This window comes from Lissotriton helveticus, chromosome 1_1, assembly GCF_964261635.1.
Source record: "Lissotriton helveticus chromosome 1_1, aLisHel1.1, whole genome shotgun sequence".
NCBI classification, from domain to species: domain Eukaryota; kingdom Metazoa; phylum Chordata; class Amphibia; order Caudata; family Salamandridae; genus Lissotriton; species Lissotriton helveticus.
This window is the reverse complement of record NC_136057.1, coordinates 1,667,663,946-1,667,682,653: the sequence shown is the minus strand read 5'-3', so window position 1 is coordinate 1,667,682,653 and position 18,708 is coordinate 1,667,663,946. Positions and strand designations below refer to the sequence as shown.

General features: G+C 41.1%; 1 protein-coding gene across 1 annotated transcript in view; it reads left to right on the top strand.

Annotated features, from left to right (window-relative positions):
- The first annotated feature begins 712 nt into the window (after positions 1-712).
- Positions 713-18,708, top strand: part of LOC144830661 (transmembrane protease serine 12-like) — a 548,207-nt gene continuing 530,211 nt past the window's right edge. Inside the window, exon 1 of the mRNA XM_078688929.1 lies at positions 713-931. Within this exon, the coding sequence (XP_078545055.1) occupies positions 838-931 (94 nt within the window). The 5' untranslated portion in view covers positions 713-837. The remainder of the gene's footprint in view (positions 932-18,708) is intronic.

The window sequence follows — 18,708 nt, the reverse complement described above, 5'->3', positions numbered from 1 at the left end:
AGCACGTGGCGAGGCCTCTGGCTCCACATTCATTGGTGTTGGGACTCTGTGAGGCACGGTGCCGCCAGCCTGCCTCCAGGTGGCGCGCTGTAGGGCTACGACGGCGATCATCTCTGCACCGTCAAGGGCGCTGCAGTTCAACTAAAATGAAGAAAATGAATCAGTGAGATTTCTGGTACCACTAACTCCAATATTCTCAGTATATAGTTTAAAATGGGGTATTCAAGCTCACCAAGATTGATTTAGAAGTCATCGATTTGTTGTTTAGACTTCCAGAGCTAACCAATGATGTTAGGAAGGCTAAAATCAGAAGAATATGTGTACTGCTACTGGTCGCCTATACAGTCAGGCAGCTGAGAGGGAAACGCCGACTCAGTTCGGAAATCGTTTCTTCGGTGGAGAAAACGTACACGGAAGAACAGATGCCCGTACCTGTAGAGAGATGGCTAAAGGCCAGTTTAATTCAATTAACCCCTCCAGTAGTTGGATCATTGTATCGACATACAGAAATTAAACAAGATCATGTGTGTTTGTCATTATGTACACGAATTTAAATTAAACCCAATGTATATCGAAAAAAAACCGAGTGTTTCTTTTCTTAGTATGAAGAGAATTCGCTTATCGCAACGCATAGCGTGAGCTTTGGCAGTTCTTGTTAAACTAAATTCAAAGTTATGCTGCACCAAGATGGTCGCCACCATTTTACCTTTTACTTGATGAACGTACCCGTCTCATTCCAATAATGACAGACAGTGGTTCCACGCTCTTGCGGAAGCGCGGAAACTGTAGCACGTGCTGCGCCAGTGTGAAATGGCGATAGTAACGGACTTGTAGGCGATGGGGGAACACGCGTGCGTACCGACAATAGTGCTGCTGCTTTGCTCTTCCGGTCTAGTGCTCACCACCGAAGAGGCCGAGCCGCTCGAGGCAGGTACTGGAGACCATGCGTCAATGAGCCATCAAATGTTGCCACATAAGCAGAGTGATATGAAGTGATAATGCGCTGCGGCCGACGTGGAGGAACCAAAGAACTTGGGCTCCACAATGTATTTTTCAGTTAGCTCCTCTTTTAACAAGCCCTCAACCTTGGTGGAGGGGTCAGTGGCTGACTGCATGTCAGCGCGTGAGTAGCTTTAAAAAGTCTGGTGTAAGAGAAAATCTTTTGTAATAAATTGTATTTTATTGGTATTTATTTATATAGGTATTCTTTTTAAGGTTGTCCTGAAAGAGTTGTTCCTCAAATCTGTCTTTTATTAATATTTTTAATTATTTAACATTTATGAACGTTTAAATACCGCTAGAACATTGTTTAATTAGTTGGTTGGATCTAGGTTTGCCCTGTAATTAACTATGTAGCATTATATTTTAATTTGTATCGGATGTATTCTGGAAATAATTGTATTGTATTGTAATTGTATTGTTTTGTGCAATCTTTTATGGTTATTTTTAACCGAAACAAAGAATAAATGAGTAGCTTTAGTGCACTGGTGTTATGTGCAAAAAGGCGGCAAATGAAGGGAGTCAGGCCAGAGCGAAACTATGTGTCCGCCTTACATCTAGAGTCCTTATCTGCAGAGCATAGTTAAGTCAAGGCAACCTTGTGTAACGTCTTTTTTTCCTCTCTGGGACTGCCAGTATTATAGGACCATGAAGAATAATAGGGGCACGGGCAGGATCAATTAAATAAAACGTGGGGGCAACCATAGCGGCATATTCCGGAAGTAAACTTCCAATATCTCTTTGAAGTGGTTAGTGGGATTGCAGTTGCAACTTGAGTGCGAGGGTGCGGCAATTGAGAGGTGTGCGCAGCTCGTAAGCGACCTTGGCATCTCCGAGTTCCCACCAGTTTAAAGGGTTGTACTTTTTAAGCAGCCTGTGACTTTAGCTAATTAATAACTTCGAAAAAACTCATTCTATTGAATTTGTGATTATATAAGCAGATATCAGACCTTGTAGTGCCTCAGTAGTTCAGGCACATGCAGTCTCTGATAAAATACGGATTTAATATTTGATATACATATTGCACGAATGCTGCATTTTGATTCAACTAATAATAGGATTCAAAAGGATGAATGCGTAGAATAATGTAAGCAGGAACTTTCATGTATTGCGAGCCAGTGCCCATCCATGCCTAAGGAATTGTTGCAGTCGGCAAGGTCTCACATAAATGCAGTTCTGTTTTGGCCTTGTTTCTTACTGCAGTCACTTCACTTTAAAAACGAAAGCATATCACAGTCTCGCTTTAACCATTTCAGAATTTAAACATAACTCTGGTGTAATGACAAGACACCTTTTAATTGCTTTAAATCCTGTTCCGTCATGCCTATCAATTTTTATGCAATGCTGAAGGGCTATGTCCTTGCTAATTCAAATAGCAGATGTGTTATTCTTTATAAAGAATGGCACCAGTTCTCAGAGTTAAACACTGCTTACTGTGCTTGCTATGTAGTGCAGTCAAATAGTTAAGGAAAGTATTGCACAGAGAGTCACTATTAATCTTAGTCGGAGGTATAGGCAGCTAGTCAAAGTTGTAACGAGAACACCTGAGTCTTGCTTTGGAAAATATAACCTGTTCTCTTTCTCTGCTTCTTGTTATGATAGTTGGCAGTGGTTACAAGAGGTGACCTTATCTGTTTTGTCTTATATAATGAGATGATATAATGAGATGAATCAAAGATGATATGGATTTTCACTTAGTATGCCATTGGACATTTTTGAGCCTCATTGGTAGAGTTTTATCAAAGTCATCGCACTATGCAAATTGCGTAAAGTTAAGAAGGGCTGTTTTTCCCTGCAGCATTTTAACTGCAACTACTTCTGTTGGAGTAGTTTTAGCAGGATTTGTGGTATTGTTTTTGTGTTTAGGGGTTTTAATGTAGCACTGCTACAGTGAGATGTTCCGGTATTAATATTCCATCCACTTCCATGATGTCATTTGCTTTGATTCAGTTTTGCTAAAAGGTCAGACTCTGTCTCTTCAAATTATGTATTCAGGTTAAAGGGTCATTTGATATCACTAACTGTGATGTCATTTAGGGGTCAAAGGGCACATGATGCCAGTTTCGCTACCCCAGGCATTTTGGCGAATTGACGTCAGAAAAGCAGGGAGTCTCCTGTGATGTGAAACCTAGGGCGGGGCAGACAGCTAAACAAGCCTGTCTGAAAGAAATGTAAATGTGTGCAACTGGTCAATCTACAAATGTAAAGCGTGCTGGGAGCCGGTATTGGCTTTGATTGATGGAATGACTTGAAGCTCCCTGAAGAGACACATTTATCTTTTTGAGAGGTATTGTAAGGGAGCTACCACCTAAGTTGTGAAAAGTGTGTTTTTAAATGATGTTTATTGCACTTCTACAGTCGGGTATTACTAAAATATATATTTTGGAAGAACTTTTTTTATCTTAAACCTTTTTCCGCAGTTTGTAGCAGCCTACCTTATAATGTGTGTAGCACAAGTTTAAAATACATACTTACTAGTTCACAGTGCTTTCTGTTACTAGAGTGGGACCTTATAGCACTGTGCATACACAAGTCATGATTCTTTACTGCATCAACCAGGATTCCATTCTGTGTATCTCTGGTGCAGTGCATTAGCTAATAGAGGTTTCATAATGTACAATAGTGTGATTCCCACTGATTAACATAACTTGCATTTAGTTTTCATTTAAGCCGTATGTGTTTTTATATGTAGTTCCCTAAAGGTGAAAGACCGAAAAAAAAGTTAAAGAATATTTATTTTTTGGAACCATGCCTTTGACCACACTCACTTACCATGCCCCATTTGCACTCAGCATTACAGTTCCCATTCTTTTTTTTAATGCACTTTGACCGCTAGGTATGAGAGACGAGGTTGTAGAGGGAGCGAGTAAGCTGAACCAAATAGAGGAAAACTCTATAGGGAGCTAGAGAAAATTGCTCAGATCAATTCAAGGTAGGGTTGCCTTGTTGACTTTTTTTTACCAGCCTGGCTTATTTTTTAAAGTCCAGGCTACCCCTGGCATTTTGGCGAATTGACGTCAGAAAAGCAGGGAGTCTCCTGTGATGTGAAACCTAGGGCGGGGCAGACAGCTAAACAAGCCTGTCTGAAAGAAATGTAAATGTGTGCAACTGGTCAATCTACAAATGTAAAGCGTGCTGGGAGCCGGTATTGGCTTTGATTGATGGAATGACTTGAAGCTCCCTGAAGAGACACATTTATCTTTTTGAGAGGTATTGTAAGGGAGCTACCACCTAAGTTGTGAAAAGTGTGTTTTTAAATGATGTTTATTGCACTTCTACAGTCGGGTATTACTAAAATATATATTTTGGAAGAACTTTTTTTATCTTAAACCTTTTTCCGCAGTTTGTAGCAGCCTACCTTATAATGTGTGTAGCACAAGTTTAAAATACATACTTACTAGTTCACAGTGCTTTCTGTTACTAGAGTGGGACCTTATAGCACTGTGCATACACAAGTCATGATTCTTTACTGCATCAACCAGGATTCCATTCTGTGTATCTCTGGTGCAGTGCATTAGCTAATAGAGGTTTCATAATGTACAATAGTGTGATTCCCACTGATTAACATAACTTGCATTTAGTTTTCATTTAAGCCGTATGTGTTTTTATATGTAGTTCCCTGAAGGTGAAAGACCGAAAAAAAAGTTAAAGAATATTTATTGTTTTGAACCATGCCTTTGACCACACTCACTTACCATGCCCCATTTGCACTCAGCATTACAGTTCCCATTCTTTTTTTTAATGCACTTTGACCGCTAGGTATGAGAGACGAGGTTGTAGAGGGAGCGAGTAAGCTGAACCAAATAGAGGAAAACTCTATAGGGAGCTAGAGAAAATTGCTCAGATCAATTCAAGGTAGGGTTGCCTTGTTGACTTTTTTTTACCAGCCTGGCTTATTTTTTAAAGTCCAGGCTACCCCTGGCATTTTGGCGAATTGACGTCAGAAAAGCAGGGAGTCTCCTGTGATGTGAAACCTAGGGCGGGGCAGACAGCTAAACAAGCCTGTCTGAAAGAAATGTAAATGTGTGCAACTGGTCAATCTACAAATGTAAAGCGTGCTGGGAGCCGGTATTGGCTTTGATTGATGGAATGACTTGAAGCTCCCTGAAGAGACACATTTATCTTTTTGAGAGGTATTGTAAGGGAGCTACCACCTAAGTTGTGAAAAGTGTGTTTTTAAATGATGTTTATTGCACTTCTACAGTCGGGTATTACTAAAATATATATTTTGGAAGAACTTTTTTTATCTTAAACCTTTTTCCGCAGTTTGTAGCAGCCTACCTTATAATGTGTGTAGCACAAGTTTAAAATACATACTTACTAGTTCACAGTGCTTTCTGTTACTAGAGTGGGACCTTATAGCACTGTGCATACACAAGTCATGATTCTTTACTGCATCAACCAGGATTCCATTCTGTGTATCTCTGGTGCAGTGCATTAGCTAATAGAGGTTTCATAATGTACAATAGTGTGATTCCCACTGATTAACATAACTTGCATTTAGTTTTCATTTAAGCCGTATGTGTTTTTATATGTAGTTCCCTGAAGGTGAAAGACCGAAAAAAAAGTTAAAGAATATTTTTTTTTTTTAACCATGCCTTTGACCACACTCACTTACCATGCCCCATTTGCACTCAGCATTACAGTTCCCATTCTTTTTTTTAATGCACTTTGACCGCTAGGTATGAGAGACGAGGTTGTAGAGGGAGCGAGTAAGCTGAACCAAATAGAGGAAAACTCTATAGGGAGCTAGAGAAAATTGCTCAGATCAATTCAAGGTAGGGTTGCCTTGTTGACTTTTTTTTACCAGCCTGGCTTATTTTTTAAAGTCCAGGCTAGTAAAAATATTGGGAAGAGCAGCAAAATCTGGTATTTGCCTCTTCTGAGCCATAAACATAAAACAGTAAACACAAATGAGTTCAAAAGTATTTGAGAGCTGTATTAATCGTTTCAGAATGCTTATTAGAGGAAATAGGGACAGATGTCATGTAATAGAAGAATCCTGGCAGTGTTACACAAATTCCTTTTTACCACCAGCTGTTGGCTGTTCCTGATTGGCAAAACCTAAAACAAAGGGCCTTTTTCCTAAGAAAGCTGCCAAATTTAATCCAAGGGCAATGTTACGCAACGTCTAGGTGTGTGTGTGAATTATTAACCTGAGGGAATAGCATATATGCCAACATCTGGAAGCAGTATACATATGAATATGATTTACGTTAGTAAAAGAACTCACATGTTCTTTTTTCTTTTCCATTTAGGATATCTTGTTTAACTTTCATAGTGATAAAACAGTCAGGAGGCATCTTTAGGGCATTAGTAAAAACAAAACATGATACTAAACCTCTTAGATTCTTGCATATTGTTTATATATGAAAATATGCATTTTAAATCATGGTTGGTGCTATGCAAAACGAATATATAAGTTCATTATCATCATCAAACTTTATTAGCACATATAAAAATGCATAAAAGTACATAAACTTCATTGTTAACAACTGTAAATACAATAATTCCTCCTTTTCGTTTTGTAATAAAATATAATCACATTTAAAATCCATTACAAATTTATAAAATACAGCACTGTCACATTAATTATTAAAATACTTCCATATCTGATGTACTCTGTTTTCTAGTTTCTATTGCAGCCTGCAGAAATGCTTCATTCACAAAACATACAAATGGTGTTTCTAATTGTTGAAGGACTGAAAGAGCTAAAACATCATCAGTTAGTCTAAACTTATTCAATAATGGTACAATGTACTTTCTCTGCTCGGATAAAACGTACAAAAGAATACAATATGCTGACTTGTTTGGTTTGCTGTAGCATTGCATGGGCTCCCAGAAAGTTGGTTTAATGAGTAAGTGTATGATGGATACCCAGCATTAAGGGAATATAACCTCGGCAAAACCTAACCAGTAAATATCAATGGGGGGGGGGGGGGATTCGTCACAAAGAACAGGTACGAAGACGACCCGGACAACACAGGCGGTAAAGCTTGATATAAAATTACTGTGCATTTTGATATATTCCTCTCTCATCTTAACTGGTTTGTTTTCGCCAAGAAAATATATTTTAATCTTGATTTAGGGAAAGCTGCTCAGCTAAAAGGTGTTTCGAAAAGAGCTTCCAGACCAAAGGAAGCAAAAGATTGTTTTACAAAAGTAAGCCATGAAATTATGGTAGCTTGATGAAGTTTCAAAATGTCCCTTATAATGTGTTGATTCATTTGGACCTTCTGTCTTTTCCAAATAGATAGCCACAGCAATACGTGGGCTATCTTAATGGTATCACTGATATTCGGCAGGCCTAATTCTTTGTGTACAATGAAGTTGGAACATGATTCAGGAATTGATAGTAACCTTTTAGCGAACTTGTCTTCTATCTTTTGCAATTGTTCCACTTGCACTGTTCCCCACAGTTTTTTCTAGATAGATTTTAATTATTTCCTAAATTGGCTTATCGCATAGGTTTTTTTTCAAATTTAAAAAGTGCAGCTATACTCTTTGATATGTGGCTAGCTCTATTCATTAACATTTCTTTCCATGTCAGATTCGAGTTGAACAAGATGCCTAGATACGTACATTTGCCAACCCACTCTATACTATTATCCTCTATATAAAGCCTCTTCAGTCTTTTCTTAGCCCCGCCCTTTGCCAAGGTAAAGGTCTTTGTTCTATTTACATGCAGATCCAGACTTGCCATAAAAGCCAAATAGACCAATATAGATTCTAGCCATCAGGACCGCATCATCTGCGTATAGCAAGATTGGGAGAGGGATTGAGGTGGCATAAGCAACGTCCGTACTATTATCAATCAGAACAGTATTTAGGAGGTTAGTGTACAAAGGGAATAGGAATGGGGCAAGGACGCAAACCTGCCTAACACCTTTCTCAATCTTAAAAGGTTTCATGCACTCTCCTTGCTTGCCGTAACAGGCTACCACTTCTGCCTCCACATACATTTGTCTGATGAATAAGATTATCTCTTCCTCCTCTCCCATGGCCTCCATTATGGACCACAGTTTACTGTGGGCCACACAGTCAGATGCTGCCGAGAGGTCTATGAATGCCATATAGAGTTGACCCTTTTTTGCTAAGGTATATTTTGCTACTAATAGTGATAAGTTCAAACATTGATCAAGAGTCACCATGCTCTTTCTAAACCAATATTATACTTCGCTAGGATCTTATTTTCCTTCGCCCAGTCTTCCTGCCTGTTAAGGAGAAGTCTGCCCATTAATTGTGTTGAGCTGTCAATTAACGAAATGGGGTGATACTTTACTGGGTTTATGCCATCTCCCTTCTTATGTGCTGGGATAATTACAGATATTTTCCAGGAGGTTATTGGGCCTGTTTTTATCACTGCATTAAATACAGTTGTCAGTAGGGGTACCCAGAGTTGTTTTTGTGAGAGAAATAAGTCAACTGGGATTCCATCCAGCCCTTCCACTATTAGAGCAGTGGACTGGGACAGAGCTAGCTCTATTTCTTTAAGATCAAACTTTAAAATACAGGGGGCTTTTTACCTGCCTCATTAGCTTCCACCCTAGTACCTCCCCGTTTTGGAATACAGACTGGAAATAGGTCACCCAGGTTTTCTCGTCAATGTGTGTGTTCAAAGTTGGTACACCTTTATCTTGTAAGAAGGGGGAATTACTACCTCCCAACAATGTTTACTGTCCCTAGATTTTGTAGCATGTCATAGCTTTTCCCATGCTTCTGCTCTAAGCTGGTTCTTTCTATTTTCCCTTGGTAAAGGGTAATTTGTACTCCGTACTACATTTACTTATTTGTTCTTTATTTCTTGGTTTCCAGTTTAATACTTCCTTGAGTTTAGCAGCGGCCTGCGAGCACTTCTTATCACACTACGACATTCTAGGGTGCATTTTTTGGAGGATTGGGGCGGTTAATTTGGATCTCATACATTCCAAGATTTTTACAAAAGATCCAATTATTTGTTGCTTATTGGCTTGGGATCTCTCAGTGATTAGCTTATTTGGGTCTATTTTTATCCCATCTCAGAGTATACCCATTCTTCCTTTTGGAGGATTGGCGTAGGGACAAGTATGTTGCTCATTAGTTTCTGCTCATCCCATGGGAGGTTATATAAAATTAGGGCATGATCGCTAAAGCCCGTTATCTTAACCTTTGGTTGGTTTACTTAGATGTCCCTCGTGGAACTCTGATGAGATTATAAAATCAATTTCTGAGTGGGATTCAGCTCAATAAAAGGTAGGAACTGGTTCGACTGTACTTGGATCTATCTAATTTCTAATTTCTAGTAACCTGGAAACCAGTAAGTTATTTAAAGCATCACAATAACCTACATGGTTAAAATGATTGATTGTGTCCCCATTATGATCCGTAACACGGCATAAACATGGGTCCCCTCTACAACATCTACTTATATTGAAATCCCCCACCCAGATGATTTGTAGGGGTTTTGTATAATAGTAAATCAGGTCATCCATGGTATTTCCAAGCTCCTGTACCACTAATATTGGGTTTGTGAATGCATTATTATAATACTTTATTATTAATAGGTCACTACTTTTTTTCCTTTTACAATTAACATATGGTAATAGGGGTAACTGTTTCAACACTTCGCTATTTTGAGCTTCTTTGTATTTGCTATAAATGTTACAATACTGCCTTTTGCCCTGCCCCTAATAGATGGTAGCGCTGGGGTTTGAAATGTTCGATAACCATTTATATTTATGGGATCTATCGCCAATGTTTCTTGAAGGCAGATCATTGGTGAGTTTTCCAGTTCCTTGTGCCATTCCGTAATATCTTTTTTGCTGTTATACCTAGCTATATTCCAAGTAAGGAGTACTGGGTTGTTTTCACTTCTTCTTAGAGTGGTTTCCTGCAAATTAATAGTTCCTATCACACCAATTTCCGTCTCTTGCCTTTGTATTTCTAACTCTGTCATGTTGAATACTAAGGGCTGCTTTCTGATGTAGTTCCCTGTATCTCCCACCCCCTCATTTGTGGGTTGAGCCATCTGAGTTGGAGCTGTGAGTCAATCGAAACTATCTAGATTATCCAATGCAGCATATTTATTTCTAGTAGGTATATCTAAGGGACCCATCTGTAGAGGCCAAGTTGGATGGCCAATTTGTTAATTAATTCATTATGCATCAGATTCAAAAAGGGAAGAGGAGGTTTATAAAAGATGCCTAGCGGTACTATATATATTTGGGAAGACAGTGTAGGGGCTGATGGAAGCTCTTTTAGCAGATCACCTACTATTCGGGACTTGTCAAAGTTCAGCACTATGCAATCACCCTCTATTGTTTTTGTCGCCGGACCTATCTATGGTACGATTCTGGCCATAATCATATGATTCTGTATGAAATGACCAGTTCAGGTAAACCTGGTTATCCAGTGGCGAGCCTTATCCATTAGTTGTACTGTGGATTCCTGTTGGTTTGAGTTTAGAACCGGGACATTCACCATTATTCGGACAAGAGGGCAAGCAGCAGGTAGTAGATTTAAATGCTGTAATGCTTTCTCCTTCCCATGGACAACCTTATAACTTCTCTGCTGTGTAGAGCTTTGGACCCCTTTCTCACTCTATCTACTTTTACCCCCTAACTCTTGGCTGGGACCAGACCCTGCGAACCCTACAGGTGTCGGTGCTATGTTTAAGAACTCCCTGTTGTTTGTATTCTGTGTAATGGGCAATCTCTGAATTTGGGTTGCCGGACAGAGTAAATCTGTCCTTCCTTGATCACTAGGGGCTAGATGTTGTTGATGTTGTGATCCTACCGTTGGGTGAGGGTCCACTGCAGGATTCATATGTTTTTGCTTAAGATGCTTCGGTTGTATTATAGGGCCATCTCAATTAGAAGCCAGAGAATTGGCAAAGAGCAACTCCTGTAATGTTCGCCCAATTGCAGCTAAACGCTGAGTAATAGGTATTTACAACTCGGCGAAATTGTCACATATTTTTTCAGATATTTATGCCCAGGCCATATTAGGGAATGGTATATCAGTGGGTTGATCCTGTGATTTGAGATTGGGATGTATCAATAAGGACTTTTTTACTCTTTTTGATGAAGTAGGAGGGAGGTCTTTAGTAGCAACCCGTTTCCATTTGGTGATAACGCCATTTACCCCATTTAATACAGGGATAGTGATGCTTGCATTCGTCTGACTAGGGAGGAGTGGATCAGGGATACTATCTTTTAACAACCCCTCCGAAAAATTCACTATTTAAGAACCAGAGTAAGGGATCTTAATATGTTCATTTTCACCAGGCCCACCCCCCAGCGAGAGTCTTTTCTCAGTCGGGGCAATCTCTTTTGCAGTAGCTGTAGTGGCTTTTACCAAGAAAGAATCTAGCGACGTCATAGTTACCCCCTCTATTGGTGGTGGACTTATCTTCTTTTTTCCCATTCTTTAAACCAAAGTCTGATTGTGGATGTTAGCCCAAGCGTTAGAGGGTGGGCCCAGCCCAGCCTATTCCGGGCACCGACGGGCGTATACGTTATTTATTCATTGTTCTCGTCTTAGGGTGTGTTTTCTCATTCTAGGGTCTTTTCTGTGGTCTATCATGCATGTGAGAAGAGCAAGCTGCAGGGCATGCTCATCATGGACCTGCTCATATTTCATTTTCTGAGCTATCATCACAGTGCAAACATATATCAGTGGTCAAAAATACAAAATAAAGGCAAGTTACCACAATGATATTAAAAACCCTCTCGTAATCTTCACAGTATGGTGCAACACAAATCACTATGACATATACCCAAGTATACAATCATGACAATAATAAACTGGGAGCAAACAAACCAGACACAATATTTATATTGCAAAAAACTGATCTGATCAATGTGGGGTATCAAAATACTTCATATGTTGTTCATATCAAATACTTCATATGGTGTTCATATCGCCAACTGCCAAGTCCCCAGTCTTCAGATTCAGTTTTGTGAATTATGGCAACACGTTTCGGTGGACAGGACTTGTAGGTCCCCACTTTCCTCAGGACAAACAAAATGAATCTCCCACATATATGTGACATAAAACAACTTCCATAAAAAGTACCGGCCAAAGGTTTCAATCCGGACCCCTCTTCTGTAGTCTTGAACCACCTCCAAGCTTTCAATGTCCAAGGGGAACCTCCTTATTGGGGACCCAGCACTCTAACGGATAGCAACACTTGAAAAATAAGCCACAGCCGTTCACCACGAGTTTGTACGCTTCACACTGTCAGGCATTCACCTCTGTAGTGAAAAACAAATCCTTTCTGGAATTGCCAATACTTATTACAATCCCGGTTCTACAATTAAAAAACTCTCAGGGGCACATTCTTGTTATATATATGTTGCAGGGGGATTTGGCTAATTATAATTTCACCTCAGTCAAAAAAACGTCTTTAGCCTCCTTGCGCCTGTGACCGCGTCTATTTCACCCAGCCTGTTCTCCTAGCGCACATGATATCTCTGTAAACAATCACCGGGAACAATACTGAAGCTAATTTGAGGGCCTCAGCTGATCCAGTTTGAAGATTTCCCCATAACCCGCCTCGAAATACAGTTTTGGAAATAACCTGAGGACTTCATCTTATTTTATAAAAATTGCTTAATGGAACAAGCTGTAGTCTAAGAGTTTAACACTGTAACCAACCAGGTGGCACCAACTGAATCAGATTCCGTGGTCCCCAAAACCAAGCTTTCGACATAAGAACAGTATATTAAGACTTTGAGTGAGACCATCTTTGAACCTGAGTGAGGGTTTAGTACTAGAGCAAGCACAACGGCATCATCGTACCCAGCCAGAGCTTATAATGCTGCAAGAAGCCCACGGTTTGATTGGACAGAGCTTGTGGCTTCACCTGAATTTGTGGAGGTGCTACAAGCACAAAAGTTTCAATAAAACCAGGCACTTAACATCACTGGTACTAGCTTGAAAGTATAATAGTAAAACTGTCCCAAGAGCATAACTGAGACCAGTAGAAGAATATTGCTGGAACCAGCACAAGGATGTCATCGGAACCAATGGAAAGGTGTAACACTAAAATCATTTTGATGGCACCACTGGAAAGACTCAAAGGCATCACTATACCAGACTAAGGTAATACGGAAATCAACCAAAGAAACCACCAAAATCAGCCGAAAGACATCCTTGGAAAAGACCCATGATATCAATGGTACTGGGACATGGATATGCAGGATCAGTATGAACACCTCTACCACAAGAACCAGCATGGGCTTACTTAGGAACTGTGGGGGAGGGGATTTATTCCTCGTTTCCAAGTTTTGGAGCAGGGATAGGGGGACCCAATAGACAGTGTAACCACAGATTTTAAAGTGTAAGTGAAAATGAAGGTTGACTGAGCATGCTTGTCTGAAGTCACGTTACATATCGCATAAGTCTCACTGAAGCGCTATAACCTGCGGAGCAAAGCTCTGTGGGGGCTCTTGCCAACTATTTAATTGCGCTCCGTGAGGTATTGAGCCTTGTTCTGTTTGTCAAGTCATAAGCACCAGCAGAGGAAGTTAAGATAGGAGATACTGTTTTATTATGTTAATGTTACTACTGGCTCGTTTGACTTGAAATAAAGAAGCATTTTAGGAAAGCCTGAACATTTCAACCAAAATTATTAAATAATGACCAAAAATTGAAGAGGCCCTTGATCCCCACAACGTTTGCACCTTGGGTTACCACTCTTCAAAGAGACACTTGCCAAGTGTAGCATGATTTCAGACGGATGTATGACGTTATAACGCATACTTTTACTCCGCAGACCATTACAACGCGACTTTTACTCCGCATACCGTTACAACGCATAGCGCCTTGGGGCGCTGGATAGTGGTAAGTATAATTTACTATTCTAACTCCAGTCCCCGTGGACCCTAGGGAAGGTGTTGGATAGTAAATTATACTTATCCCCTATCCTAGAGCGCCCCCCAGCGCAATGCGTTGTAATGGTATGCGGAGTAATGGTCGCGTTGTAATGGGTCTGCGGAGTAAAAGATCCGTTGTAACGGGTGTATACCTTTCAGACATGCATGTTCTATCACTGTGTTTGATCTTCAGTGTCTTTTTTTTAAAATGTGTATATTGAAGGTTCTGAGAGAGCATACAACATAAACACATTTCAATAGTAGAATGCAATGGTGCTTCTCCGTATGATAAACCGCTGAACCATACCAGATAACATTAAGGCGCATATAACAGGTACTTGTCAGTGATCAGTATATGTTATGCACAGACACATCTTCTACTGCTCTTGTCACTTAGTTGCCATGTCCAAACGTTATACATCTTTAATGGTGATCTTGTCCAGCAGTGATTTATTCAGAGTTTTGTTCATTGTGTGCCCACAAATATTCCCTCAGAGGGGCCCATATATCCGTAGGCCTGGAAGACATTGGCAATTCCTCAGCATAGAGTTCTAATTGTTCTTGACAGTATGCCATGTCTTTAAGCCACATATCCATATTTAGTTTTAGTCGGCTATCCCATGTGAACAATACCCACCTTTTAGCCAGCAACAAAGCCACCCGCACAAGCCTCCGCGTTGCCGCACTGATCTGGGAGACGTAATTCAGAAGGCACCCCTGGGGTGTACGGTGTAAGCGCCTGACCTGTCATGGTGTGAAGCAGAGCAATGACCTTTTCCCAAGATCGATACACTTCCTCACATTTCCATGCCAGATGCAAGAAGTCAGCCCCATCCTGCCCACATCTCTTACAGCAGGCCGACTCTCGTAACCCCATCCTGTGTAATTTTTTGGGAGAGTAGTACACCTGGTGTAGGAACTTAAGATGAATGATCCGCAAGTTGCTGTTTGATGTAAGTTGCCCTGTCAGCATGCAGATCTGCTCCCATGCTTTGCTCGTAATCGGGGAGGCTAGCACCATATTCCAACGCTCCAAGCTCTTATCCCGCCCTGGGTCCATGTCCCCCTGTATTGATTTATACAGTTTAGTTATTATCTTCCTTCTATTGGGGGCCACTATCACCATCTGCAGCGCCTGCGAATCCTTCGGTTCGTTAGGGAAAGTGGTGTAGTGAGCCGTCACCGCCTGTCGCAATCTATAGCAAGTGTACTGGAAAAGCGGCGTGGGGTTTTGTATGTAGACTAGATCGCCGATAGTTATATACTTCCCTTCATTGTACAGGTCAGCTACTAGTGTTATTCCCACCTCTCTAAGCGCAGTGACCGGGCCGTGTTCCTGGGCCACAGATAGGGCGGCATGTCCCGCCATTGGCTTTGCAGGCGCGTACAGGGGAAGCCCGTGAGTCCACCTCCCAATCTCCTGCCACGCTGCCACCGTGACATCCATGCCTCTTGACGTGGGTAATAACCCACTCAGTGGCACAGGGTGAGCATCGCTCTCCTTCACCGCTACGTGGGGTATGAAGTTATGTGGCTTAAAACCAGAAATAGGCATACTGCGCTTGGCCGCATAGATAATAAACATAAAAATTCGGGGCATTGAATCCCCCCCTGTCATATATCAGTGTCAGTGTATGCCAGCTAATTCTCGGGTGCTTATTCCCCCACACCAATCGTAGCAACTGAGTCTGGAGTGTTTTAAACAAGTATTTAGTTAATCGGATGGGGATGTTGCAGAATAAATACAGAAATTTTGGAAGGATGATAATTTTTATTATTGCTATGCGGTCCGACAGGGTCAGTGGCATGCAGACCCTACGATCAATCTGCTGCGTCAACGTGGTGTATGCCCGGCCGTAGTTTTCACTAATCACGACCTCAGGGTCATGGTGGATCCACACCCCTATCTTCAGTGTCTTTGGGTACTTCCTAAACAGAAAAGCATACATTTTATTTTTATGACTACGTACATGTATACATGTGTGTATAGTGTCAATTTGATTTAAGGTGTGATAAGTGTATATATTGAACTCCATATACGAACACTAATTGAATAACAATAATCAAATAACAATACTTAAATAACTGAACAAAAAGCTATGATTCATAGTGTTAAATGGAACCGACAAGCTCTGACTTGTACAATATGCTGTTGTGTAGTTCCCATAAAGCCGATTATAGGACCTGCGCGTTTAGACAACATACACTGTAGGATTGGTGCCAGACTGATCTAGACACCCCCACCGGGTATGTTAGGCCTGTACACCAGCTAGCTCACAGTGCCAAAAGAAACTCCTCTTATCAGGGAGAGAATAGTTCTTGGCAACTATCGAACATAACAACCCTGATCCCTCAGGACCGTGGAAACAGTGTACTACTTTTCGCTCAGTCACTCGTGCTCACGTAGTCTCAAAGAGATACACAGAATAAACAGTATGGACTTTTTTCAATAAGCATTTATTGAATAGTCATTATTCTAGTGTAAAATAGGTGTGCTGAAACAACAATTAGACAGTAACAGATATAAATGATTAGAAGCACTTAGAAAGTAAAAAGATGGTAGATTTCTACCATTTTGCTATAACCATGAATACAGACAAGTATATAAAATACATGGCAATAAAATCCGTAGTCCTACGATGCTACCCTAACTAGATGTACCTAAGTGTACCTAGCATGTATGTAGTTGTTAAGCCAAGAATCCCTCTAGGATAAAGTCAACTCCTTTACCTGAAGTGAGAGACAGTGGGACCCCGTCTTGGTCTCGAGTAGGACACCTGCAGGGGATGTTAGACCACTGCGAGTTGGAGTATCTGCATGCAGGAACCTCAGCGTCTGGCGGCAGTGTGTCGGCAGGGAAGTCCTGATCTCCTCTGTTTGTCCAAGCAAGATGTGATGTTTATATACCCAAAAGTCTTCTCGGGGGTTCTACCTTGCTGTACCACGTCGGGAATGAACTTTATACATAGTTATTATACAGACGATGGTAGTCCTGCTGAGTTTCCAAGAATCCTCATGAATAATCTATGAGGCTTTTAACAGGGAAAATCCTGCGTTCTGTGTGGAGTGTCAAATCTAGGTAAAAGGTCAATCCCCAAGAACCGTTATGTATGTAATGTAGGGGCGAGAATAGGTGAAAGGTTACGATGTTACCTGAGCCTATATTGGGGTACCTAATGTGGAATATAACACCCACTCCTCATCCGACTGTATGACATGATTAAATTTTAACGTACTACTAGGCTGTCTAGGCACTGGTATGCAAACAACTACAGTAAAACAAAAGTTTTGCTAAAAAAATATTTACAAAAATCTAAAATATGGTAAAAGAAAAAATATTGTCACTCAAGCAATAGCTCTAATGTGTCTGTATATATAGTTCGAACCACTACAAGCATCGGAAAGCCATGCAAGTCATAAAAAATGCCAAAGGTTTTGGTGTTCCAATTTTAGTTTGTGTAAAAAAAAAAGCAGAATTTTCCTAGTACACGATGAGCTAAATGTGTCCTGGCTGGTAGACGCAACGTTGCTGTTGCCTGCCTTCGCAGACGACGATCCCTGTTACACCTCGCAGATTATGTCAATTGAGCACAGAGGATTTTTCCCACTGCCTGCAGCCGATGCTGGGGCAGCTTGTGCGCCATCCAAGGCCTGGATATCAGTGGAGGAGCACGTATCCAATCCAACAGGAGCAGAAATTTCCTGTGGAGACTCTAAAAATGCTACCTTCAACAGAGGAATACGCTGGGGACATTGCAGAACATGAGCCGTTATCGGGTTCAGTAAAGCATCAACTTCCGGTTGCCCAACTGATGGAAGTGTCAGACAGAGTTCTGACACGCATTCTTCTCTGCAGAACAGGCATCCGGGAACAAGTAGGATGCAGTCCATCCAGACTGGTCTAAATGACAGGAACCAAGAGCTGCTCTGTTCCCGTAGGTGTGGTATGCCCAGATGTTGTACCATGCGATCACGGTATTTATGCTCTATGAGTGCTTTTTCCTTCTCCTTGGTGACTGAGACGTCCATTGCGTTGCAGAAAAACTACAATCAGGATACCTGCTATTAGAAACAGGATCAGCGGAAGTACTCCAAAAATGCTTCCGAATACGGAGTGTATAAAGTTTGGTATAACTCAGAGGACCGTCTGAAAGGTGCTTAACAGTCCCGAACCTATGGTCTTAAATAGGTGGACTATACCCGTCGTATCAGACATGTTAAAGATACGATTTACCATTTCTGTGAAAGGGAAGGGGCAGTTCGTACATATGAGTGCCTGAATCTCTGCTGAGGACCTTGCTATTTGGAGACCAAAAGTCTCCCAGGCGGAGGCTAACAGCACGGTCTTCTGTAGAAGCCTGGCTTTCATTCTGCTCAGAGTATCAAACCGTATAAAGGAAATATGCAATAAAAGGCCATAGCGGCGCCTCCCTGACTGTGTGTGTCGGTGGAAACAATACTTGCATACAGCAAGTAACCCTGGAGCTCAAGGTGACAAGATATGCAATGCCCGGAAGCATCCCACAACCACCTTGATGATTCAGCATCAAGTAACTCCCATTTGAAAGTAGCCTGAATACTGGGGTAATCACGGCTGCCGGGGTACCCCTCCAGTGAGAGGAAAGGTTCGCTACTGAACCAATGCAGGTCCCATGCAGTATAATATGCTGGCATATGAGAGATCTACTTAAAGCATTCTCACAGTTTTTACAGCTTAGAAATACTTCAAGATCCCCACTCCTGCATCGAAATCTGTACGTTAATTCCCAAGATTCCTTGATGAATTCCCTTCCCATCACTTCATATCTGCCTGCCTGTTATTGTTCTAGGCAATACTCAAACTGGAAAGTTT